The sequence below is a fragment of the Mus pahari genome, chromosome 12, assembly GCF_900095145.1.
Source record: "Mus pahari chromosome 12, PAHARI_EIJ_v1.1, whole genome shotgun sequence".
NCBI lineage: Eukaryota > Metazoa > Chordata > Mammalia > Rodentia > Muridae > Mus > Mus pahari.
In genome coordinates, this window is record NC_034601.1 from 32,767,477 (window position 1) to 32,789,412 (window position 21,936).

At 44.4% G+C, this 21,936-nt stretch overlaps 1 protein-coding gene across 1 annotated transcript in view; it reads left to right on the plus strand.

Annotated features, from left to right (window-relative positions):
- Positions 1-13,726: 13,726 nt before the first annotated feature.
- Positions 13,727-21,936, plus strand: part of Fstl1 (follistatin like 1) — a 50,831-nt gene continuing 42,621 nt past the window's right edge. The window contains exons 1-2 of the mRNA XM_021209599.2: positions 13,727-13,849; positions 13,992-14,048. Of these exons, the coding sequence (XP_021065258.1) occupies positions 13,992-14,048 (57 nt within the window). The 5' untranslated portion in view covers positions 13,727-13,849. The remainder of the gene's footprint in view (positions 13,850-13,991; positions 14,049-21,936) is intronic.

The following is a 21,936-nucleotide window of genomic DNA, read 5'->3' on the forward strand; positions in this document are numbered from 1 at the left end:
CTGCATATAAAGCAGAAGATGGCCTAGTCAGCCATCGTTGGGAAGAGAGGCCCCTTGGTCTTGCAAACTTTATATGACCCAGCACAGGTGAATGCCAGGGCCAAGTAGTGGGAGTGAGTGGGCAGGGGAGCAGGGCGGGGGGAGGGTATAGGGGACATTCGGGAGAGCATTTGAAATGTAAATGAAGAAAATATCAAAAATAATAATAATGATGATAGGAGAGAACTGAGGTAGTTTTCATCATCCCATAGAGCACTCTCCTGATTGGTCAGATTCTGTGCCCTCCTGATTGGTCAGATTCTGTGCCCTTCCGTCTCAGTTTTGTTCAATCTGAGTCTATTAGCTTTGACTCACAATCATTTATAGCTAGGATCACGGAATTGACACATACTACTTGTGTGCCTGCATCCGTTGCTTTTCTATTGCTGTGATAAAATACCACAACCAAGGCTACTATTTAGAAGGGGAAGAGTAGTAGGCTTGCAGTCCCGGGGGGTGGGGGTGGGGAGCGTGGCAGCAAACAGCAGACATGGCAGCTGGAGCAGATGCTGACAGCTCACATCTTGGGTCACAAGCAGGAAGCAGAGAGCGCACTTGGAATAGTGGTAATCTTTTAACTCTTCAAGCCCACCTCTGGCGACACTTCCTTCTACATGGCCACACCTTCTGAGTTTTTCCCCAAGAACAGCATCACCAACGGGCAACCAAGTGTTCAAATTCCCACCCCACCCCACAACTGTTTGTGCACACACAAAGCACTTACCGCGTCTTTCAAGGCATCTGGATTTCTGGCAAGTGGCAGACAGGAGGTGGCTAAGTGATCAGCTCCTTTGAGAAAGCTTGTCACTGTGTTTACTAGACGTGAACACCTCCCATAGGACTCAAAGGGGAAAAGACTCATAGGCACTTGCACCCAGTTCTCTGTCCTTTGTCCCTCACACCTTTTCCTTTCCCAACTTTGCTTTATGTCCCCTCGCTGTGATAAATCACAGCCTTACTCCAGTGAATTCTCCCAGCAAACCACTGAATCTGAGGATATCCTGGGGGACCCCCCCCCCCAGAATACATCCAATCAGATGTAGAGATTTTCATTCGACTTAGAGTAGCATATTTCCACACTGTGTGTGTGTGTGTGTGTGTGTGTGTGTGTGTGTGAGAGAGAGAGAGAGAGAGAGAGAGAGAGAGAGAGAGAGAGAGACTCCAGCCCTGCATTTGTTCATCACAGCTATTTAGTTTACGGAAATGTAAAAGAAAGCTTTCTCTGGAGCAACTAAAAGGTTAATGGAGGAGAAGAAAGAGACCTGGCAGGGTGGACCCCAGCAGGAGGAAGCTGACGCCTGAAAGGTTCAGTCTGCAGGGCTGTTCAGCTCATTGACTCAGCATTACTGGACACCGTGAAAAGACTGCCAAGAGTGAGCACTTTCTGCCTCTTCCATACATTCTTAATGGCCTGGGTTCCTCAGCATGACCCTGGTACACAGATCAGTTTCTCCGAGTAACTGGATCTATTCTCATCGATTTCTAGGTTTCAATGGTGAATTCTAAGCGACACCCAAGAGTGGGATGGAAGCCCTACCATTGCTCCTATGCCTGTTCACTCCTGGGGAGTTGTGTAGACAGACTGAGGGCCTGTGAGTCAGTGAGGTTTTTATGATAAATGTCAGTGATTATACTGATAAGAGACTTCTCCTGAACTAGGCAAGAAAAGGCATTTTCTTCTCAATGGGGAAAAATAGAATAAATTGCTTTCTACGAAGCCTGAGGCTGGCATATTCATCCTGCTTCTTCCCCCCCAAGAGTAAAAATGGGAAAGAAAAGAAAAAGAAGATCTTAGCAGTGGTTCTCAAGTTTCCTAACACTGTGAACCTTTAATACAGTTCTTCATGTTGTGGTCACCCTCAACCATAAAACTATTTTCGTTGCTACTTCACAACTATGACTTTGCTACTATTAAGGATCATAATGTAAATGTCTGATATGCGACCCCAGCGGGGTCACAGCCCATAGGTTTAGAGCCACTGTATGAGAGGACAGAAGGCTAAAGTGGGAGTGGGAGAGAGAAGAAAAGCTAACTGCTAGAGATTGAAGGAAAGGATCTCTCAGCCATGGGCCCCTGGGAAACCTCACCAGGAGAGAAGATACAGCCAGAGACCCTCAGGTGCCACCCAAGTACCTCTCAATGGGCCCAGGACAGCCCAATCTGGCAGCAGCCTTTAGACAATCATTTTGATCAAACAAACAGTATTTAAGGCCTGAGCCCAGAATGTGAAGACGATTGCTTACACCTGAGCTACAGAAGGAATCTCTGTCCTTTGGTTTCTTTTTATTTCCCTTTACATTTTTTTTTTTACTTTTATGCATGTACATGAATTATACATAACAATGGGTTCCGTTGTGATATTTTGTAATGTACATAATGTATTTTTTAAAGCGCATTCACCTCACCTGACCTTTCTTGCTCCTCGCCCACGCCTGCTCAGCTCCTTTGCCCCAGTTAGTCTTCTTCCTCTTTTCATGTTTTTTAGGGGTCAGATGGGGTGGCTGGGTTATTTGTTTTCGTTTTGGTGACATACTGCATTTTATTAGGGATTCTCATAAACCCCTGGTTAGGGACTAGAGAGATGGCTCAGCGGTTAAGAGCACTGACTGCTCTTCCAGAGGTCCTGAGTTCAATTCTCAGCAACCACATGGTGGCTCACAACCATCTGCAGTGGGATCCAATGCCCTCTTCTGGTGTGTCTGAAGACAGCTACAGTGTACTCATATACAAAATAATAATAATAATAATAATAATAATAATAATAATAATAATAATTAAATAACACCTGGTTGGGGTTATTTACTAAGGCATAAGCTCCCTACAGCTGAAGAACATATCTCTCCCTCTCCCGCTGGTTATCAACTTCTATAAGGGGGTCATGGCTTTGTGAGCTTATTTCCCTTGCCAACATTATCTACCTATAGATGTCTACACTGTCCTCTTGGAGTGCCCGGACCTGTACCACCACCTCTGCCTCACGTGCACCGTGGTGGGTCTCAGGCTGATAATCACAGCCTTTGTGATGTCAAGGACGCAATGGCGCTGTCATACCTCATCCCAGTCTGACCCATCCTCCGGCTTGAGCATCCTTTCTTCCCCATCTACTGCAGTGTTGTGAGGGAGCAATCTGGACATCTGGCCTGTGACTGAGTGGTCTGCAGGTGATCGTTCTCATCGCTTGGACCAGTTCTGAGTCTCTGTAATGCCCCCACTGCCACACTGTAAAAGGGAGTTTCTCTGACCAAAGCAGATGGCATCACCACTCAGTGGCATGAACAAAACTATTCAGAAAGCAGTTGTGTGAACACATTCCCACTTAGCAAAACAGAAGTAATAGCTTTCCCAGTACGACCTATGACCTGCCCAGCTTCAAGCTTTTGACTAGGCTCACAGAACCAGATGTGTCTTTATGGTACCCTTAAGCTGGGAAAGAGCTCAGGCCTCAGGCCTACTGCTTCTTTGTGGATATTTAGTTGTCTAGGGTCCCTTCTTTGGAAGCCTTTCTCCATTCCATGTGGACTGTGTAGTTATTTACAAGAATGGACAGCCTGCTATAGGATGGTATCAAGAGCAAACAGTGCAGAAGGGGTGAGTGCAGGGCATAGTGGAGCTAATCAGAACCTTTCCCTGGATGAATCTTTGGGCCTTAAAAGAATAGAAGCTTGTATCTTGCTACGATGGCAAGGCAGAATGTGAACTGAGCTGCAAATCAGCCTTCTTTATAGCCATATGGAAAAACCAAAACAGCACCATAAACCGAGATTCCAGGGTGTGTGTGTGTGTGTGTGTGTGTGTCAGAGAGAGAGAGAGAGAGAGAGAGAGACAGAGACAGAGACAGAGACAGAGACAGAGACAAAGACAGAGAGAAAGACAATGAGATAGAGTCAGAGAGACAGAGACAACTGGCACACACATTATGTCTGGCGTTGCTACCATAACATTGTTGGCTTAAAAGAGGAGACATCCAGTCTCACAGAAAGCTAGAGACCAGAGCCACACAATGTCATAGAGAAAGCTAGAGACCAGAGCCACACGATGTCACTGAGATAGCTAGAGACCAGAGCCACATGATGTCACTGAGAAAGCTAGAGACCAGAGCCACACAATGTCACTGAGAAAGCTAGAGACCAGAGCCACACGATGTCATCGAGGCTCACTTCCCTCCAGGAAGAATGTGTTCTTTGTTCACACAGCCTTCGGTGCTTGACATTCCCTGATGTTTCTTGGCTCTGGTCGCAACATGCTGTTCTCCATTTTTCTGTTCATGTCACCTTCTCCCCTGTGTTTCTCTTCTCTTTGATCTGTGCACACTGTTCTGTTCCTTTAAGGATAATGCACATGGTTGCCTTTAAGGCTGCCCTCTTGGATAATCCTCCTCTGCTCAAAGCCCTAATCACATCTTTGACATAAGAACGTGTTTATTCTTCTACCATATACGGTAACGTTATATATTGCAGGATTTTTTTTTTAAATTCTTCTCTCAAATGTTACATCTCAACCTCAGTTTCCTCTCCTTCCTATCTTTCCAGTCCCTCCCTTGCACTCCCCTCTCCTCCATATCCACTCTTCTTCTGTTTCCCTTCAGAAAGGGTCAGGTCTCCCAGGGATATAACCAAATATGCCATACCAAGTTACAGTAAGACTAGGCACATCTCATATTAATGCTGGACCAGTAGGAGAAGGTTCTCAAAATCAGACAAAGGAGTCAGAGATGGCCCACTCCCACTGTTAGGAGTCCCATAAAAACACCAGGCTAACACGTATAATATATATGGAGAGGACCTAGGTCAGACCCATGCTGGCTCCCTGATTGTTGGTTTATTCTCTGTGAGCCCCTATGGTCCCAGTTGATTATGTGGGTTTTCTTGTGGTATCCTTGACAACTCTGGGCTCCTACAATCCTCCCTTCCTGTCTTCTGCAGTGGATCTCTGCTTTTGACCTCATCAGTTGCTGGATGAAACCTCTCTGATGTGGATTATGTGAGGCCAAGGACTTTTTTTTAACCTACTAGAAGTTCCATTCAGGTCTCTGACAGTTCGCCTACTTCCAGCAGCTCCTTAAGCCTGTAGAAACCACCAAGGCTCCTGCCTTTCACCAAGCCAGAAAGTTTCCTCTTGGCAGAGGTGAACATGACTTGGATTCAGTGAGTCAAGTAAGAGATGTTTTAAATCATGCAGGTCTGTGTCTGCAGCAGGCTGGGCAGTGGAGAGGACCGAAAGGCTGTGGGCAGAACCTTGACTCCTCTGCCAATGTGCGAGAAAGCCCTGTTCCCTTTTCCAGATGTGTGAGTTCAGAACCCTGACAACCATTTATGCTTAAAGGATCAGCAAAGGTGTTTATAGTATCTTGCTGTCTTAAATACCCTAAAATAATAACTGTGGCCTGATGATCAGCTGCACTTTTTTCAATTGTGTCTAAAAGAAAACAAATCCAAAAGATCCCCAAAGGTCAAGGGTACCCTGATGATACTCTCGACTCTATTTTCTGTCTCGGTCTCTTCAGGTCACAGGCAAAGGTATCCTGTAGATCCAAACTCTGGCAGACAGGACCCAGACCCATAGCATAGAGGTGCAGCTCTCTCATGGGTGGATACAAATCCCCGAATCAGAGGTCTTCAGCTCTGTTGACCAACTTCGGTCAGGTGCCTGCTCTGAAGAAATTGCTGTGGTCAAGTAGATGAAGTGTTCTGACTGGTTTTCTCCAAGTCTTTCTTTCCCTCCAACTCTGTGGTTCTCAAGCTTCCTAGTGCTGCGACTCTTTAATACAGTTCCTCGTGCTGTGGTGACCCCCAGCTATAACATCTTTTCATCACTGTAATGTTGCTACTGTTATGAGTTATAATGTAAATATTTTTTTAGAGAAAGAGATTTGCCAAGGGGGGTACCCTCAAGTTGAGAACCACTGCCTCAGGGGAGGTAGAATGTGTAGCTGGGAGTGGCAGAGGAATGGCCACTGGAGTAAAATGAAGCACTATTAGTTTAAGCACAACGAAAGCATGCAACTTCAGAAGACTGAGCACGCCCTCCCTCTCACGACATTTAAGAATCCTACCAAGTTCTGCTCTTTATCCAACTACATATGCCTGTCACACTCATCATGAATAGGCAGGTATCATAGTTTTTATGAGTATGCTATGAAAATTTATACAACTAACATAAAAATTTTCCAAAAATAACTTAGAAGTATTGGTATGTGTCTTGAGGTACTTTTGACCTTTAGAAAGGGATACTGCACTAGATATATCAATAAACGTATACATGTTGAATGCATACTTCACTTCCCCAAAGATGCTGATCTAAGAATCTTGTCATGGGCTGTCTCAATGATTAGTTGAAATGTCTCTGTGCATTTGATTAACTAACCATAAAAATAGTGTATTTAAGGAGTCCTTTGGCCTAAGTGTGAGATTTTGTTTTCTGTAGCCAGTGATCTTTAGGTTTCCAGTTACATACCCACACCAATAACTATGGGCTAGATATATGTTGTAGCATACTCCATCAGGAAAGGACATGAGGAGTTAAAGACAAAACTATGGATATTTTAAAAACACTTTTTATGTTTATATGTGTCTTAGTTAAGGTGAGAAGTCATGACCACAGCATTTCTTACATAGAAAAGCATTTCCTTGGGACTGGCTTACAGAGGTTTAGTCCATTGTCATCACGGCAGGAAGCATGATGGCAAACAGGCAGACATGGTGCTGGAGAAGTGGCTGAGAGTTCTACATCCAGACTGGCAGACAGCAGGAAGAAACTGAGACACTAGACCTGGTTTGAGCATTTGAGACTTCAAATCCCACCTCCTGTGACACACTTCCTCCAACAAAGCCACACCTACTCCAACAAGACCACACCCCCTAATAATGTCACTCCCTATAGGCCTATGGGAACCATTTTCACTCAAACTGCCACAGTGTGTATATGTGAATGTATGGTACTGGGGTCTAAACCTAGTGCCTCATACATTGTACTATGGAGGCCTTTCTCCTCTTCTTTCCTTCCTTCCTTCCTTCCTTCCTTCCTTCCTTCCTTCCTTCCTTCCTTCCTTCCTTCTTCTTTTCTTTCTCTTTCTTTCTCTCTTCTTTTTTTACTTAACAAACAAAACATTGTTTTAGTTCATTAGAACAACAACAATAATGAATTAGTTAAGTGTGATGTCATCACTCCATTTAGAAATGCTTGCTGAACATTGTAGTGATGTTGCCCGTCTGCTTCTAAGGCCCGTTTATTTCACATTTGGTTTTATAGCTGTCAAAGTTGGAGACGTGAACTCATTGCCCTTGCCTGACATGCATCCATCCCAAACTCATATGCAGCTTTTATTATATTAGGATAGGTAATTAAGACTGAGTGAGATCGTAGTCAGGCTCTAATCTGGTACCACTGGTCTGTTCCTTACAAGAAGAGGGACAGACACCAAGCCAAAGGTAACTTGAGGACCGTGGGGAAAGGGACGATGTTCAAGCTTATGAGTGACATCTCAGAACAATCAGCCCGTCTGCCTTCTGGAGTTATAGCTTGAGTGGTTGGTGCCATCTCCTTCCACAGCAGTTTGTTATGGTGACCCTCCAGAATCACAAACTCACGGATCTGCATGAAGACAGGTGCCACCAGTTCGGCTCCCAAACTCGAGCCTCCAAATCTCAGTCGTAGGAGTCAGTCTTGCAAAGTTTTTTGTGGAACTTTAGTGAGTAAATTTCCCTATAAATTATTCATTCTTCAACTTAACTAAAAGTTGTTGCATTTTTATATTCTTATCCAAAGGGTAAATAAACCACTTAAAAGATTGTACTAGAGTTCTGTTCTGTTTTGTTTTGTTTTGCTCTAAAAATGCTTCTATAAAAGTCTTAATGTGGACAAAAAAAAAAAATCACCTAATTAGTTAGACACATCCAAGAATTCAATTTCAAAATATTTCTTCATATTTCTTTTCCAAAGCAATTGCTCTCTGGCAGTCCTTATTAGCATTGTCCTGAAGTGATGGATTGTGTGCAGATTTATTTTCATCTGATAAGAAGTGTCGTGCCGACACATAAATAGACAATAACAAATTGGGAACAGCTGTCTCTTTGTCAAATATCGATGCAGAATTTCAAGTTTAACAACGTCTAAAGCCTCTATCCCAAGATCATCTGGGAGCATCGGTAGGGATAAGAAATTTCCAGTCACTTCTCATGTCATTACTAAGTATTACAAATAGTTCGCTGTGCGGTGATGTATAAGATTTGTCAGATTAACCGTATCAGTGACTTTTGTCATGTGCCATGCAGCCCCAGTCTCAGGATCTTCGCTGAGTCCCTCTTCCATGGATACTGCAGTGAAGGAGTCAAGGATGAGCCTGGCTATAATCCCCTCCTGGGATACATTCTTCCTCCCTCGAGTGGCTTCATTCCCAGAGTTGCTGCAGAAAATGCTGTTTCCATTAAAGATGCAATGTATTATTAAGACTATATCTATTCTGTTATTGCTATCCTTAGTAGCTCATCAAAACACAGTTCTTTGCAGATTTCATTCCTGAGCCTGGATGTAACCAATGTAACGATCTCAGGAGCATCTGAGAAAGTTGTGCTTTTGTTCACTTTGCATCAGATCTCCCACCAGGTCTAATTTGCTGTAATATCAACCATCATTGTTTTCATTTCTTTTTGACTGTCTACTAGGAATTTATATACAGTCAACCCTTGTTATCCTGCAGAAGTGTTTCCAGGGTAACTCTGAAGTGTCCACAGTGCATGGATAATTAGTTCCTTATGTAAAATGGGGCAGTGTTTACGTATATCCTATTTTATTCACTCCCATATACTTCAAATCATATCTATATTGCTTATAGTACCTGATAAAATGTAAATACTGCCACTGGCCACTAACCAGCATTGTTTAGGGAACAATGACAAGGATGACAAGTTGTAGTGTGTTCATTACTAATACAAACATTTCCCTGAATGTCTCTATTCGTGATTAGTAGAATCTGCTTATGTAAAACCCAAAGGCATGGGGGACCAAAGAATGCATTTTTATCTTCTCACCATGTTGTTCTTCATTTAACTATTTCTACTATATGTATATGTGTAGGTGCATATGTGGGTGTGGGTAGGCATGCACGTGTGTGAATGCATATAGAGTCCAGAGATTAACCTCAGGTTAATCTCTCCCTGGCCTTAAATGAAGTAAACCAGGTTGCTTGCTGGTGTGCCCCAGAGATCCACCTCTCTCTGCCTCGAAAGCAGAGGGTTGTGCCACCATGCCCAGCTGTTTTTACATGAGTTCGGAGACTCCAACACAGGTCCACCAGCTTGTGTGGGCAAGTTAACCAACTGAGTTGCCTCTGAGCCCTTTTACCATCATTGAATAAAACAGGGAGATGCCTTCCCCCACAAAAGGTATGGGTTTTGTAAGACTCTTAACCAAGTGAAATTTTTTAAAGCATCGTATTGACTATCACGTGTCTTTAAACATCATTGAAGAGAAAGAACACAGTAGGTTTGCCTTTTGTCTGGATACCCAAGTTCTAAAGGTCCTAAGCATTTAACCAATACTCCAAGGCACTTAAGATCAGGGTTTCACTAGTAACCATGCACACGCATTACCACTTAGTTAAATTAACTCTAATCTCTGCATTTGAAATAGGTTTACCATTACTTTTGAAGTCTTGATCAACTTATCAGATCTGATTGCCATTACTTTCACCATGCTAGTGCGACAGACAGTGAACTCTTTCAAAAGTAGGAACAATGTCAACTCTACTCTTTCCTAAGCTTTTCTAGGAAAAAGCTTTGCCTTCAACTCAGAGGTCTCTTGTGATTTGTTTGTTTGTTTGGTTGGTTGGTTGGTTGGTTTAGGTTTTTTTATTTTTTAGCTGAAATGGCAGCTAATCTAGTTTAAACCAAATAATACCACATGTAGATCTTGTTGTAGTACATCATAGACGATTATAGGGAACTAGCTCTTGTCAGTCCTACCAGCTCAGAGCAGAAGTCACAATCCAAGCTGTGAACTCACAACTACTCTGAGCATCTCGTCCCTGAACCTCTAGACACAACCAGCCTGGTTTTTAGATGGATCTAAGGTTGGGTCCCCATGTGTCTAAGTCAGTTGATTCCCCCAGTCACAGTGATCAGTTAAGGAGACACAAAGAAAATCAGTTTGGATCTGGGTGGTTCCCACATGAAATCCCAGTATTTGGGAGGGTAAAACGAGAGGATTGCCTGATTATGAGTGAGATTCTGTCAGGAAAGAAAGAAAGAAAGAAAGAAAGAAAGAAAGAAAGAAAGAAAGAAAGAAAGAAAGAAAGAAAGAAAGGAAGGAAGGAAGGAAGGAAGGAAGNGAAAGAAAGAAAGAAAGAAAGAAAGAAAGAAAGAAAGAAAGAAAGAAAGAAAGAAAGAAAGAAAGAAAGGAAGGAAGGAAGGAAGGAAGGAAGGGGAGGGAGGAAGGGAAGGAAGAAAGCAGGGAGGGGAAAAGAACAAAATCTCTACTTGGACTTTAAAAACATATCTTAAGATGTCTATGACATCTCCAGAAAAAGGCTAACTCCCTCGCCTACGTTCGTCCTCTAGGGTCAGTTTCTCACCTTGAGAACAGACTGTAGCTCCCAGGAAGCACCCGGTAAATTCTGGGAAAGACATGAGATATGACTCTGAAAGTTAAAAAAAAAAAAAAAAGTGAGACGTAGGCCCTGGGGACACAGGCGAGGTCCTAGGAGAAGAGTCCCCAGCCCTTGTCCCAGCACTTCTCATGAGTCAGTAAATCGCCGGTGACATCACAGCTACTTATTTAAATTGGCTTCTATAGAGAGGACACTTGAATAAATATCTATTACTCACAATGGAAAATATCCCTCACCAACCCAACTCCCTCTTATAGTTAGTTCTGATGTTGCTCTTATCTCTTTTGTCTCTGTTTGTTGATTACGCTTAATCAAGAACAATTATGTCCTTAGTATTAAACAGAGAATAATAGTGTACAATAAAATGCTAAAACATTTTATTGGGAAAATATCTGAGTTTTCCTGATCTTCAGTTTTCTTATCGGAAGATGGGAATCACTTTTAAAAGCTTTCAGTGTCTTGTAACAGTTACCTAAAAATCCTGCATGATGCAAGCTCTCTTCTCTCTGGCACATAGTACTGGCTACCATTTAGATGCCAGGAAGATCAATAAAATAATAATGGTTCTACCGTTTATAGAGCCCTGCTTTCTGTCTGCCAGGCACTTTTTACAACCTGCCACTTTAAATTGCACTGAAGGGCATCATGACTGCCATTTGTCAGATGCTAGAACCTAGGCCGGGAGAGGGCAAAGGTTAGCAGCTGGTAAGTGCAATGCCAGCATAGAAAGCCAGGTTGGTTTTGACTTCAAACTTAAATACTTTCTACTACCCCCAAGTTGTTGTCAAGAAAAGGACAAGCAAGAGATGCAGAGAAACTCATTTTCAGTTCTGAACGCAATCAAGAGACTTTCGGTAGAGGAACAGCCTTGCCAGTTTTGAGGGCACACAGCATTGTTATCAGAGGACAGAAGCAAACCTTAGTACATCCGAGCTCATTTCTTCAACCCTAGCACACTGACAGGCAGGGTAGCCAATGGGGGCCATTTATGCTCTGTTCATCTTGATCCAACAAGTAGGAAGGCACGCAACAACTGACTGGTGAGCTTCAAAGAATGTGTCATTCTCTCTGTGTTCTATTTTCCTTTCTATTGCTGTGATAAAAGACACCGACCAAAAGCAACTTAGGGGGAGTGTATTTCACCTCAGAGGTCACAGTTCATCACTGAGGAGAGTCAGGGTAGAAAGAGCCCCAAGTGGGAACTTGGAGCAGAAACCTGGGAGGGATGTTGCTTGCAGACTCATGCATAGCTAGCTTTCTAGCCCAGGACCAGGTGCCTACAGAATGGTGCCACCCACAGTGGGCTAGGTCCTCCGACATCAACTATCAAGTCAATGCCTCCACAGACATAGGCCCATCTAATAGGCAATTCTTCTCTTAGCTTCAGGCTATGTCAAATCAGCAGTCAAAACTAACTAGGGCATTCCTCTTAAGTATAGAGGACATCGAGTATTTATTTATTTACTTATTTATTATATTCATTAATTTTGCTTTTTCATGCAGCTGATTTTACAAGCAGGTTTTCCAACTCTCCCTGTGCCTATGGAGTGTGTTTGATTCTGGGGTTCAGCAGTAGCAGACCCAGCGAAGCTCTGGCTGTTCTAAAGCTGTGGCCAACATTCCAATATGAGCCATAACATAGTTTACATTTTGGTTTCCATCTGTGTAGCACTCGGGCTATCTCAGTGTGGAATTTAGGCATAATTTTGAAGCCTTCTGCCGTGGGTATTCAGCGGACCTTGGGAGAAGATAAACTAAGACAAGTTCAGAGTACACCAGGAAACCTGGTGTGATGAGAGCATCGGGGAATGTGATAAAGAAGGTGAAGACAAGACAATAAGGTTTGGCCACGGGGTGTAATGGAGTGCTTACAAGGAAGGCAGAAAGGTTGGATTTGGTGTGAGAGAAGAAAGTGGATGAAGTTTCTCAGTGGACGAAGATGTGACACGGTAGTATCCAAACCCCAGGGCGAATGAACATGGCGGTTATTTTTCAGTGCAGTCAAGAATGAGTATGCCCGGTTCAATCTGCTTCCAGTGGCGGCTTCGTGAATTTCTGAGTGAGGACTGAGAGTCCGCAATAACAGAGTAGACCTGGGCACAGAACTGAAGGGCTGCATAGGAGATCTCTGTGAGAAACCGCTTAGGCTATGGTGACAGACAGCCCTCCTATGGGAAAAGCACAGGAAGTTTGGAGGCCAGCCTGAAAAGAAGTAATGGGCGGCGACGCCTGAGCAGGTGGAAAGAAGTCTGAAATGTGTCACACAAAGATTTATTCCTGGCCACCAGAGATAGGGAAGCCAGGACAGGAAAGAGATAGGGGATCAGCATTCTTAATTATAGAGGCAGCACACCTTTGAAGACCTCTGGGGAAAGAAATGTTGGTGGAGATCAGAGGCTCAAATAGGGACTTTTCCAGAAATGGCAAGGGTGCTAACCGGAGATTGGTGAGGTGGAGAGAGATTAGAGTTCCTGGATTGGAGGGAAGCATATAAAAACGCTGCAGAGCAGGGCACTTGCCCCCTCTCCCCAGTACACCCACAGCTGAATGCAAAGGAGCTTTCTGCTCACCAGCCCATCTTGGGCTCCTGTGCCCACTTCCTTCTTGGGCTGTAGTGACACCCACACATCCTCTACTCTCCCTTTTCCCTTTCAACAATGAAGGGTGGCTCTGGGATGCTCAGGTTCGAATCCCAGCCCTGGCATGGATGCCCACTGTGCTGTCCATCTGGTTGTCGCAGCAGTTCTCAGGGAGTTCCTTCTGTCACCCACCCCAACCCCCAACCCCCAACCCCCCGCTGCCGCAGGCCAGCGTCCCTCCCGGGCGTGGGTTTTCTGTGGTTTCCCCTGCCTTTGTTTCAGGGTCCCTTGAGACACGGACACCCAGTGCCTTCTCTTGAGATATCTGAGGATTCTTGGTTGGGGTCTAGGAGAGGACCGGGCGGTTTGCGGTGCATGGACGCTCCTGGGCTCCGGGCGGGGACCGGGAGGAGGGAGCGCAGCGGGAGCCGCGGGGGCAGCGCTGCAGAAGGGGAGGAGAATGGGGAGGAGCTGGGGGGCCGGCGGGCGGGGAAGGAGGGGTCTTAAGGGGCGGCGAGCCCAGGTCGGACTTCCTCGGAGCCTGGTGATCGGCGACGCTCCCACCTTCGCCTCTAACTCTCTGCCGCCACCCTGCCCAGTGTCCTCCGGATCCCGGACCCGAGCACGGTGAGCGCGGTGCAGAGGCCCGGCCGCTGCGGGCACAGAGTGTGCTGGGAGGAGGGGGATGAATCTGCGGGACCCGAAGAAGTTTCTAGGGTCTGAGCGAGGGCCCAGCGCCGTCACTCTCACCCTCTTCTCTCTTCCGCAGATGTGGAAACGCTGGCTGGCGCTCGCGCTGGTGGCCATCGCCCTGGTCCACGGCGAGGTAGGTGACCGGTCTCTGGGGTTTGCGCCCCAGCGGTCGAGTGTGCACTCTAAGGATGCTCTCTGAGGGTGAGACTGAAGGTCCCCCAGCCTTACGATGGTGTGGGATTCTGGCACGCTCGGAGCAGAAATTCTACCTAACAAACTTAGATCTCAATTCTTGAAATAGTTTGGGCCATAAGCTGAAGCCCTACCACGCCTAATATGGAGGGAGGCTGGGGAGTGGGGAGAGAGGACGGACTGGGCGGATGGGAGCAGAGGCTGCGGCCAGAGCAGAGTTCAAAAAGGCGCCTTGAGTTCTGTTCACTTCAGAGGAAACGGAGAATAGTTAGGGACTTTTTCTTTCCAAGTCTTTCCTAGCGGGGGTGGGGGGGTGGGGTGGGGAGACTTAAAAGATTTTTTTTTAACAGCAAAATGAAATTTCCTTTCTCCTTCATAGAGTGAATTGAGATTTCCTGAAATGCATTTTCTTCTTTGTAAAATGCCCTGGATTTTTGTTGTTGTCCTTGTTATTATCTGGGCCCCATAAGAGCCTTTTACAATCCAAATTTCCCCCTTAAACTCAGTTGAGCAAATGTGGGAATCTGCGGCTCTACCCTTTGGGGACCTCTGGTTTCCAGTTAAAATATGTAGAGTCTCTCTCTCTCTCTCTCTCTCTCTCTCTCTCTCTCTCTCTCTCTCTCTCTCTCTCCTTCTAATGTTTTCTTTTCAACTCCAGTGACCTTCCTGAGACACTACAAACAAACCAGCAAACCCTATGGCACAAGCCCCTCCATTAACTCAAAGGTTTATGGACAGAAAATAAACAATTCTAAATTCCCTGGGCTCCAGTCTCCAGAAAAGTGAGGTCAGAAACTAAACATTTGATAATTGTGGCAGGAAATGTGGAAGGAATTAAAACGCATGAGAGAGAAGAAATGGAATGCACATTACAAAAGAAATAGCTCCCTGGTGGGTGGTTTATAGCCCCTCAGAGTTTTTCTTTCACTTTACAGTTTAGCCCCACCCTTTGCATCACAGCTTGAGTCAACCCCAGAATTCATAAGTGCACACAGTCTTCAGGACTTTAAACACACACACACACACACACACACACACACACACACACACACACACACAGTACTGGTGTGTGTTCCTTTAATTCACTGTATCATTGATTGAGATAGAAACAGTCTATTTTATTCCTAGTGAAATAAAAGCAGCAGGTATTTATTAGGTACCTACCATTTGTATTAAGATTCTACTTTAATCATAGGGAAACTGAGTCAGAGAAGTTTGCGCAACTTACAATATAAGTTATAAAATAGTGAGGGCAAGATGCAAACTCAAGCCACCTGGCTCCAGACGCCAGACAATTCATCACTACCCGGCCCGCTTACAAACAAGAAGGCTTAGTTTTACCAAGTGTTTTGTATCTGCTCGGATCACTTCTACCATTTCTTTTAAAGCCTTTCCGCCCTGGGAGTTGGGCTTTGTCGGTTCCATTTTACAGAGCAGGGAACAAAGTTATGGAAACTCATTAAATCGCCCATGTTCCTATAACTGATCAGCTCTGGAAGTGGATCAGTATGTGACCAGCTCCCTCTACCTTTCAGATACTCCTTGAGGTCCGCTTGCTCCTCAGCCATTTTCTTTGAGTGGAGGAAATAGCCTCGGTGTTTAACCCTGGCTAAAGAATGCTCCTCCATCCTTGTGGTGGCCCTCAGCACTGATAGCCAGCAGCTCTCACCTTTAATTCCAACACGTTGGAAGCAAAGGCAGGCAGATCTCTGTGAATTCAAAGCCAGCCTGGTCTACATAGTGAGTTTCAGAACAACTAGAGCTACACCGTGAGACCCTGATGATTAAGATGATGATAAAATAGCCAGGCAGTGGTGGCACACGCCTTTGTTCCCAGCACTCAGGAGGCAGAGGCAGATGGATCTCTGTGAGTTCGAAACTAGCCTGGTCTACAGAGAGTTCCAGGACAGCCAGGGCTACACAGAGAAACCGTGTCTTGAGAAACCAGATAAAAAATAGTCAATAAAAAGAGAGCTACTCTTCTGTCACAGATGAAGTGAATTCCTGGTTAATTTCACAGCCAGCTTAGGAATTGCCAACTACTTTGTTAAAAGACAGAGCCGTTTGCAAAAGTAAGGGGTCTGTGCCTCATCAACACAAGACTGTGAGTCCCAAGGTCCGGGATCTGTTCTGGGTAACCTGCTCCTCACTCCAGCCTCCTCATCCCACTGCATAACAGAGAACAGCTCACTCCAGGTAGCAAGGCCCTGCACTGCAATGCCCCACCGGAGCTCTGTGGAAGAGCAACATTCAGTTCCCAGGAAACACCTGCAGAGAAAGAGGCAAAGTCCTGAGGCATGAAAACCAGGGGAGCTGGGGCAGAAAAGAGGCTGTGAACTCAGGACACACGGTCAGTGAAGTCAGGACACACAGACAGTGAAGTCAGGACACACGGACAGTGAAGTCAGGACACACNGACAGTGAAGTCAGGACACACGGACAGTGAAGTCAGGACACACAGACAGTGAAGTCAGGACACACGGACAGTGACGAGGGATCCCAGGCAGGAGCCACAACCGCGCCACATTTCGTGACTCCACTTTCATAAGGATTATTATCTTTTAATCAACCAAGCCTTTGTTGCCTGACCTTCCAGATAACACTCGGCAAGTTTTAATGCACATGTTAAATACTCCATCTTTACTCATGGGTGAAAAAAGTAAATTAACCCTCTCGGTGGGAGACGTGACTTGGAATACATTTTAAACACTATAGTGGCAGTTAATGATGCTTGCAGTGGAGGGGTTTTTCCTTGTTAACTATAAGAACATTCAGCAAACACTCAAGTATGGTATTTCTAGTCTTGTGGCATGAATCCATTTTTGTAAAATTTAGATCTGCTACGTTGTGCAAATATTGTTGAATTCTCAGAGAGAGCGAGAGCGAGAGAGAAACATAGAAGATAAAGAGAATTTTCTTGGTGCTCTTTGCTTTAATAATCAAACCCAAAGATTTATTTCACTTTTTTAAAAGCTACGATTATTTTACAAATTCTGTTGGTTTTTGAAAAAGTCCAAGGTGTTTGAAGTCAGCATTCAGAATCAGAGCTGTTCCTTCTTGGGTAAGGGTTGCTGTGATGTTCTTGATGCTAGTGTATAAATTCTATTTGGTTGGATTTGAGAAACTGCTTCTAAATCTCACTAAGAGCAAGTATTACATTATTTCTGTATTTTCAATGCCCTTATACTTGCCACCTCAGAGTAACACAGCGGTTGTTTGTCCCCTTTGTAGTTTCTCTACTTTACCTCCAGTATGTCCCTGCAGCCAGCCTCCATCAGAATAATGCCCCACCCATGTGAGCACACACCCACGTGCTCTTCAGAGCTCTGCACACGGCTCTAGATATACACGTATTGGACAGGACTAGGTTCAAGTTGGGGGAGCAGCAGAGGAAGGCTTCTACTAATATTCATCCCCTGGCCTACTCTCTCTTTCCATACCCCTCCTACTGAAATGACCACTAATTTTTTTTTTGGGGGGGGGGAGGAATTATGCAATTGGGGGGCCAGAGGTAGTATAGAGAATTCCAGGTATAAGTTTGTATGCCCCTGGAGTCTTGAGGAGTGTAATTTAGTTCCTCTGACATGACAGGCGAGAGGAGACACAGCCCAACTGCCAGCTTCAAGAGGACAATCTTAGTAAGTGTCCAAGTGTCCCCTATGCACCCTGGCTTAGTTTTATTGCATTCAGGGTCTAGGAATTCATTATGATAAATTACGTATACAAGGGACAGATTTACAGAGGAGATCACTCATTCCAGCAAGGAATCCACACTTGAGCCATGAGCTGGGAATGTATCTCTTGAGACAGTAGTGTGGAGAGGCAATAACAGCTCCACAGACAGATGTGCTTAGCTGTGCTTAGCTGTTAGGCATGCCATGCTAGCAGACTGTCAGGGCTTTGTCCCTAGGAAGCCATGCTGCTTAATGTCATTTACACCTCCTCATGTGCACGGAGTTAACCACTAGGTTAGTATCTGCCAGGCTGGGAAGGGTTGGAAGTGCCTCTGCGTTCTGTAGAATTGTTCATGAGTCTACAGTGTAAACCCCTCCCCCCTCCCCCAACTACAGCTTCAGAAAGAGCACTTGTAGCTTACACATTAGCCAGCAAAATGATCTCCTGTTTATCCCATAGCAAATAAACTACTTGCCGTGATTCTAAAGGTGCCGTTGGGAGTTGAGAAGTTAAAGCATAGCCGGACACCACTGAATAGTCAAAACAGATGGGCAAGCCCCTGGCAGATGGAAATGCTGCTGCTTCCAAGGTCTTTGGAAGGTGGATAGATGCATTATAGTTCCTATGGAAGTGAACTGGGTCACAGGAAGCGTGGGCCAGCAAGTTGAAAGGCTGTAGTAGTAAGTGGCTGTAGGGATTATGGCTGAGGTGGATATAAGGATATAAGAAGTAGTTGGGGGGGGGGTGGAGAAGTGGCTCAGAGGTTAAGAGCACTGACTGCTCTTCCAGAGGTACTGAGTTCAATTCCCAGCAACCACATGGTGGCTCACAACCATATGTAATGGGATCTGATGCCCTCTTCTGGTGTGTCTGAAGACAGAAACAGTGTACTCATCATTTATATCAAGTAAATAAATAAGATCTTGAAGGAGAAGAAGGAGGAGAAGAAGAAGGAGGAGAAGAAGGAGAATTAGTAGTAGTAGTAGTTGGCTAGACAGCACAAGCCTGGACAAGAATTAAAAACAAAAGATAAGTTATAAATACCCAGGGCCACACTGATGGATTGGAAATGTGATTTTTTTTTTTCTTTCTCCTCTCTACATAACTGGAGATGCAGAAGAAGAATACTTCGAATAAGCATCATTATTTATTTATTTATTTATTTATTTATTTATTTTTTGGTTTTTCGAGACAGGGTTTCTCTGTGTAGCCCTGGCTGTCCTGGAACTCACTCTGTAGACCAGGCTGGCCTNGAACTCAGAAATCCGCCTGCCTCTGCCTCTCAAGTGCTGGGATTAAAGGTGTGCATCACCACGCCCAGCTCTGAACAAGCATCTTAATCGCAGTTGTTATATTACTAGGACAAATTAAGTATGTTAGTTCTGTAAGTCAGATGAAGAGTAGTGACCTTGGAGGTTAAATACATACATCTTCCCAGGTTGCCCAGTTCCAAACCCTGTGACTTTGGTAAGGATGCTCTCTCCAAGAGTGAGCCATGAAGGGCCCAGAACTTCCCTTTGAGGTTTCTGTCAGGCATAGCATTGTCTGGTCCAGGTCAAGAATGCTCTGCACACACAGAAGAACCCAGCATGACGTGCAAGGCTTGATTTCTGTGGTCTTTCCTTGCAGCCTACTGGTGGTTCAGGAGCATTAAGTGCTAACAGATGATATTAGATTAGAATAACATTATTAGCAAGTGAACTCAGGGACAGCCTGGTCAACATGGAAAGTTCTAGACCAGCCAGACCTCCATAGTAAGACACAATTAAAATAAAATAAAATAAAATCTGTTATATTGACATAATTTTGAAATTTTCCTTTTTGTTTTTAAAGGTTTATTTATTTTATTTTATGTCTATGAATATACTACCTGCATTATGTCTGTGTACCTCTTGTGTACTTTTTCCCTTTGGAGGTCAGAAAAGGGTATATGCCCCCTGGAACAGGAGTTAGAGATGGTTGTAATCTACCTTGTGGGTGCTGGGAATCAAACCTACGTCTTCTACAAGAACAAGTGCTCTTAACCTCTGAGCCATCTCTCCAGCTCTCAAATTTTCTCTATGTTAATAAAATCCATACATCTATAACATGTAGCTTGATGACCTTTTACACAAGGACATTCTCAGGTAGCCACTCCCCAGTGAAGACAGAGGATGCTGGTGAAGAAAGGCTCTGAGTTCAAGGCAGAAAAGTCACATAGTGGGACTGTGTGTCAGAGGGTTTGCTCCAGCATGCAGTTCATCATTCCTTGGTGAAGAGGGATTTTCTTTTAATCAATCTCTTCGTGTCTAGTGACATTTGGCAGGTTCTTAGTCCATGCTTTAGCAATAATGAATTTTTACAAATCAGTGAAAAGGTTAACTCACTCTCTCCAGGAGTCTTGTGATTTAGAAGTTATTTAGGTATTTGGATGTGTAGCTAATTGTTATATATATAAGGAGAGTCTTCATAAGATGCCAATCATGTTATTTAGAAGAGCTGTAAAATTAGAACTGCCCAGACATCTAGTTGAAGAAGGGAGGGCACAGCCATGGGTACCACTCTGGGCTGAATTTGAAAACCTTAGCCATAGGGGTAATTTTATTCTTTGTTCCAGTCTTTTCTGTATTTTCTTAGCTTTTTTTAAAAATGTATCTTAGCTTCATGTCACATGAGAACACAATCCTAACATTTTTCTCATGTGTATGGTCATGTGACCTATATGTATGGATCAATATTGACATGTGTGTGGATACTTAATGGGGTGTCGTGGGTATGTATGCAAATGTATGTGGAGACCCAAGGTTGATGTTGGATGCCTTCCTCTGTCCTTCTCCACCTTTTTAGCCAAGGAATCTCAGTTACACCCAGAGCTCAGACACGTGACTAGACAGTGGTCCTACCCTAAGGGTTTCCTGTCTCTGCCTTCAAAGTACAAGGCTGTAGGGCGGCCACCATGCCTGTCCAGCATTTATGTGTGCTCTGGGCATCTGAATTCCATTTCTCACATTTGTACAGGCAGTGCTCGTCCACTGAGCCATCTCCCAAGCCCAGCATTAACTTTTTCTTTAAAGTGACATTAGGAAGATAAATTCTTCTTGTAAAAGGAAATGGTCACAGGAATCCTCTTGACAATGAAGTATCAAAAAGAATAGGAGTAACAGGGAATATGGACAATATAGAAAGTGAGGTTCAACAACTAGTGGGTCTTCCAGAGAATTGATCACGTGAGTAGTAATATGTGATGATCTTATTAAACACCATAGGCAATGAAAATAAGGACCTGCCAACACTGGAGTAAATGGCCTGCTGAGATAGTGTGACCAAAGCGTGCGTATAGCTCCTACATTCCCCTACCCGTGACAGACATGACTAATCAATCACAGAATTCTTTCCTACGGAAATTCAGAGCAGGTTTGAAAATCTCATTCAACAACACTCCTTGTAACCATTAGCAATCAGTCAGAGTCCCTGTGCAAGATGAAAGCTATTTGTCATTTCTGCTGGAATACTCAATCCAGTTTGGCAAGCACTGACAATTTGTAACTGAAATTAGGATAATTAGATGGGAGACTTCGGAATTGTATGACTGACATAAACAACAGAGAGAAGAAGAGCTGCTGGAACTGATGTTGAAAGTCTCAGGAGAAGCCATATACCAGTTTCAGCCCCAGGTATCTAAGTAAAACAAGCCCTTTCACGCTGGCCATCAGTGAGGAGGCAGCAGTGAGCCTTTTCTTGGCGGCTGCAATGAAATGCACCCTCGCCCTAGCCAAGACTGGAGAACTGCTCTTATCACAGAAAGCATCTTCCACAATAGCAGAGTCTGGCAGTAACTTACTAATAGAACACTCTCTAGGTAGTTGGAGTACAAAATATAGCCTGTAAATTTGCATTTTGTGCTTTGGTTGAAAGATTTCAGTGTAATCTCCTCACAGACTTTTTATGTCCTCATTTGGAAGTAATCACTATTACACTAGCCCCAGGATTAAGTCCAAATTTATGATGCCTGGTATGTCCTCTAAATAGTGTGCCAGGCACTATTTGTGACCAATAAGGCCATTGCCAGATGAACCATGTGACATATGACAAAAGCTATGTTGTATTGCAGGCACATGTGTGTGTTCTTGTATATGTATGTGTCTCTGTGTGTCTGTGTGCATGTGTGTGTATGT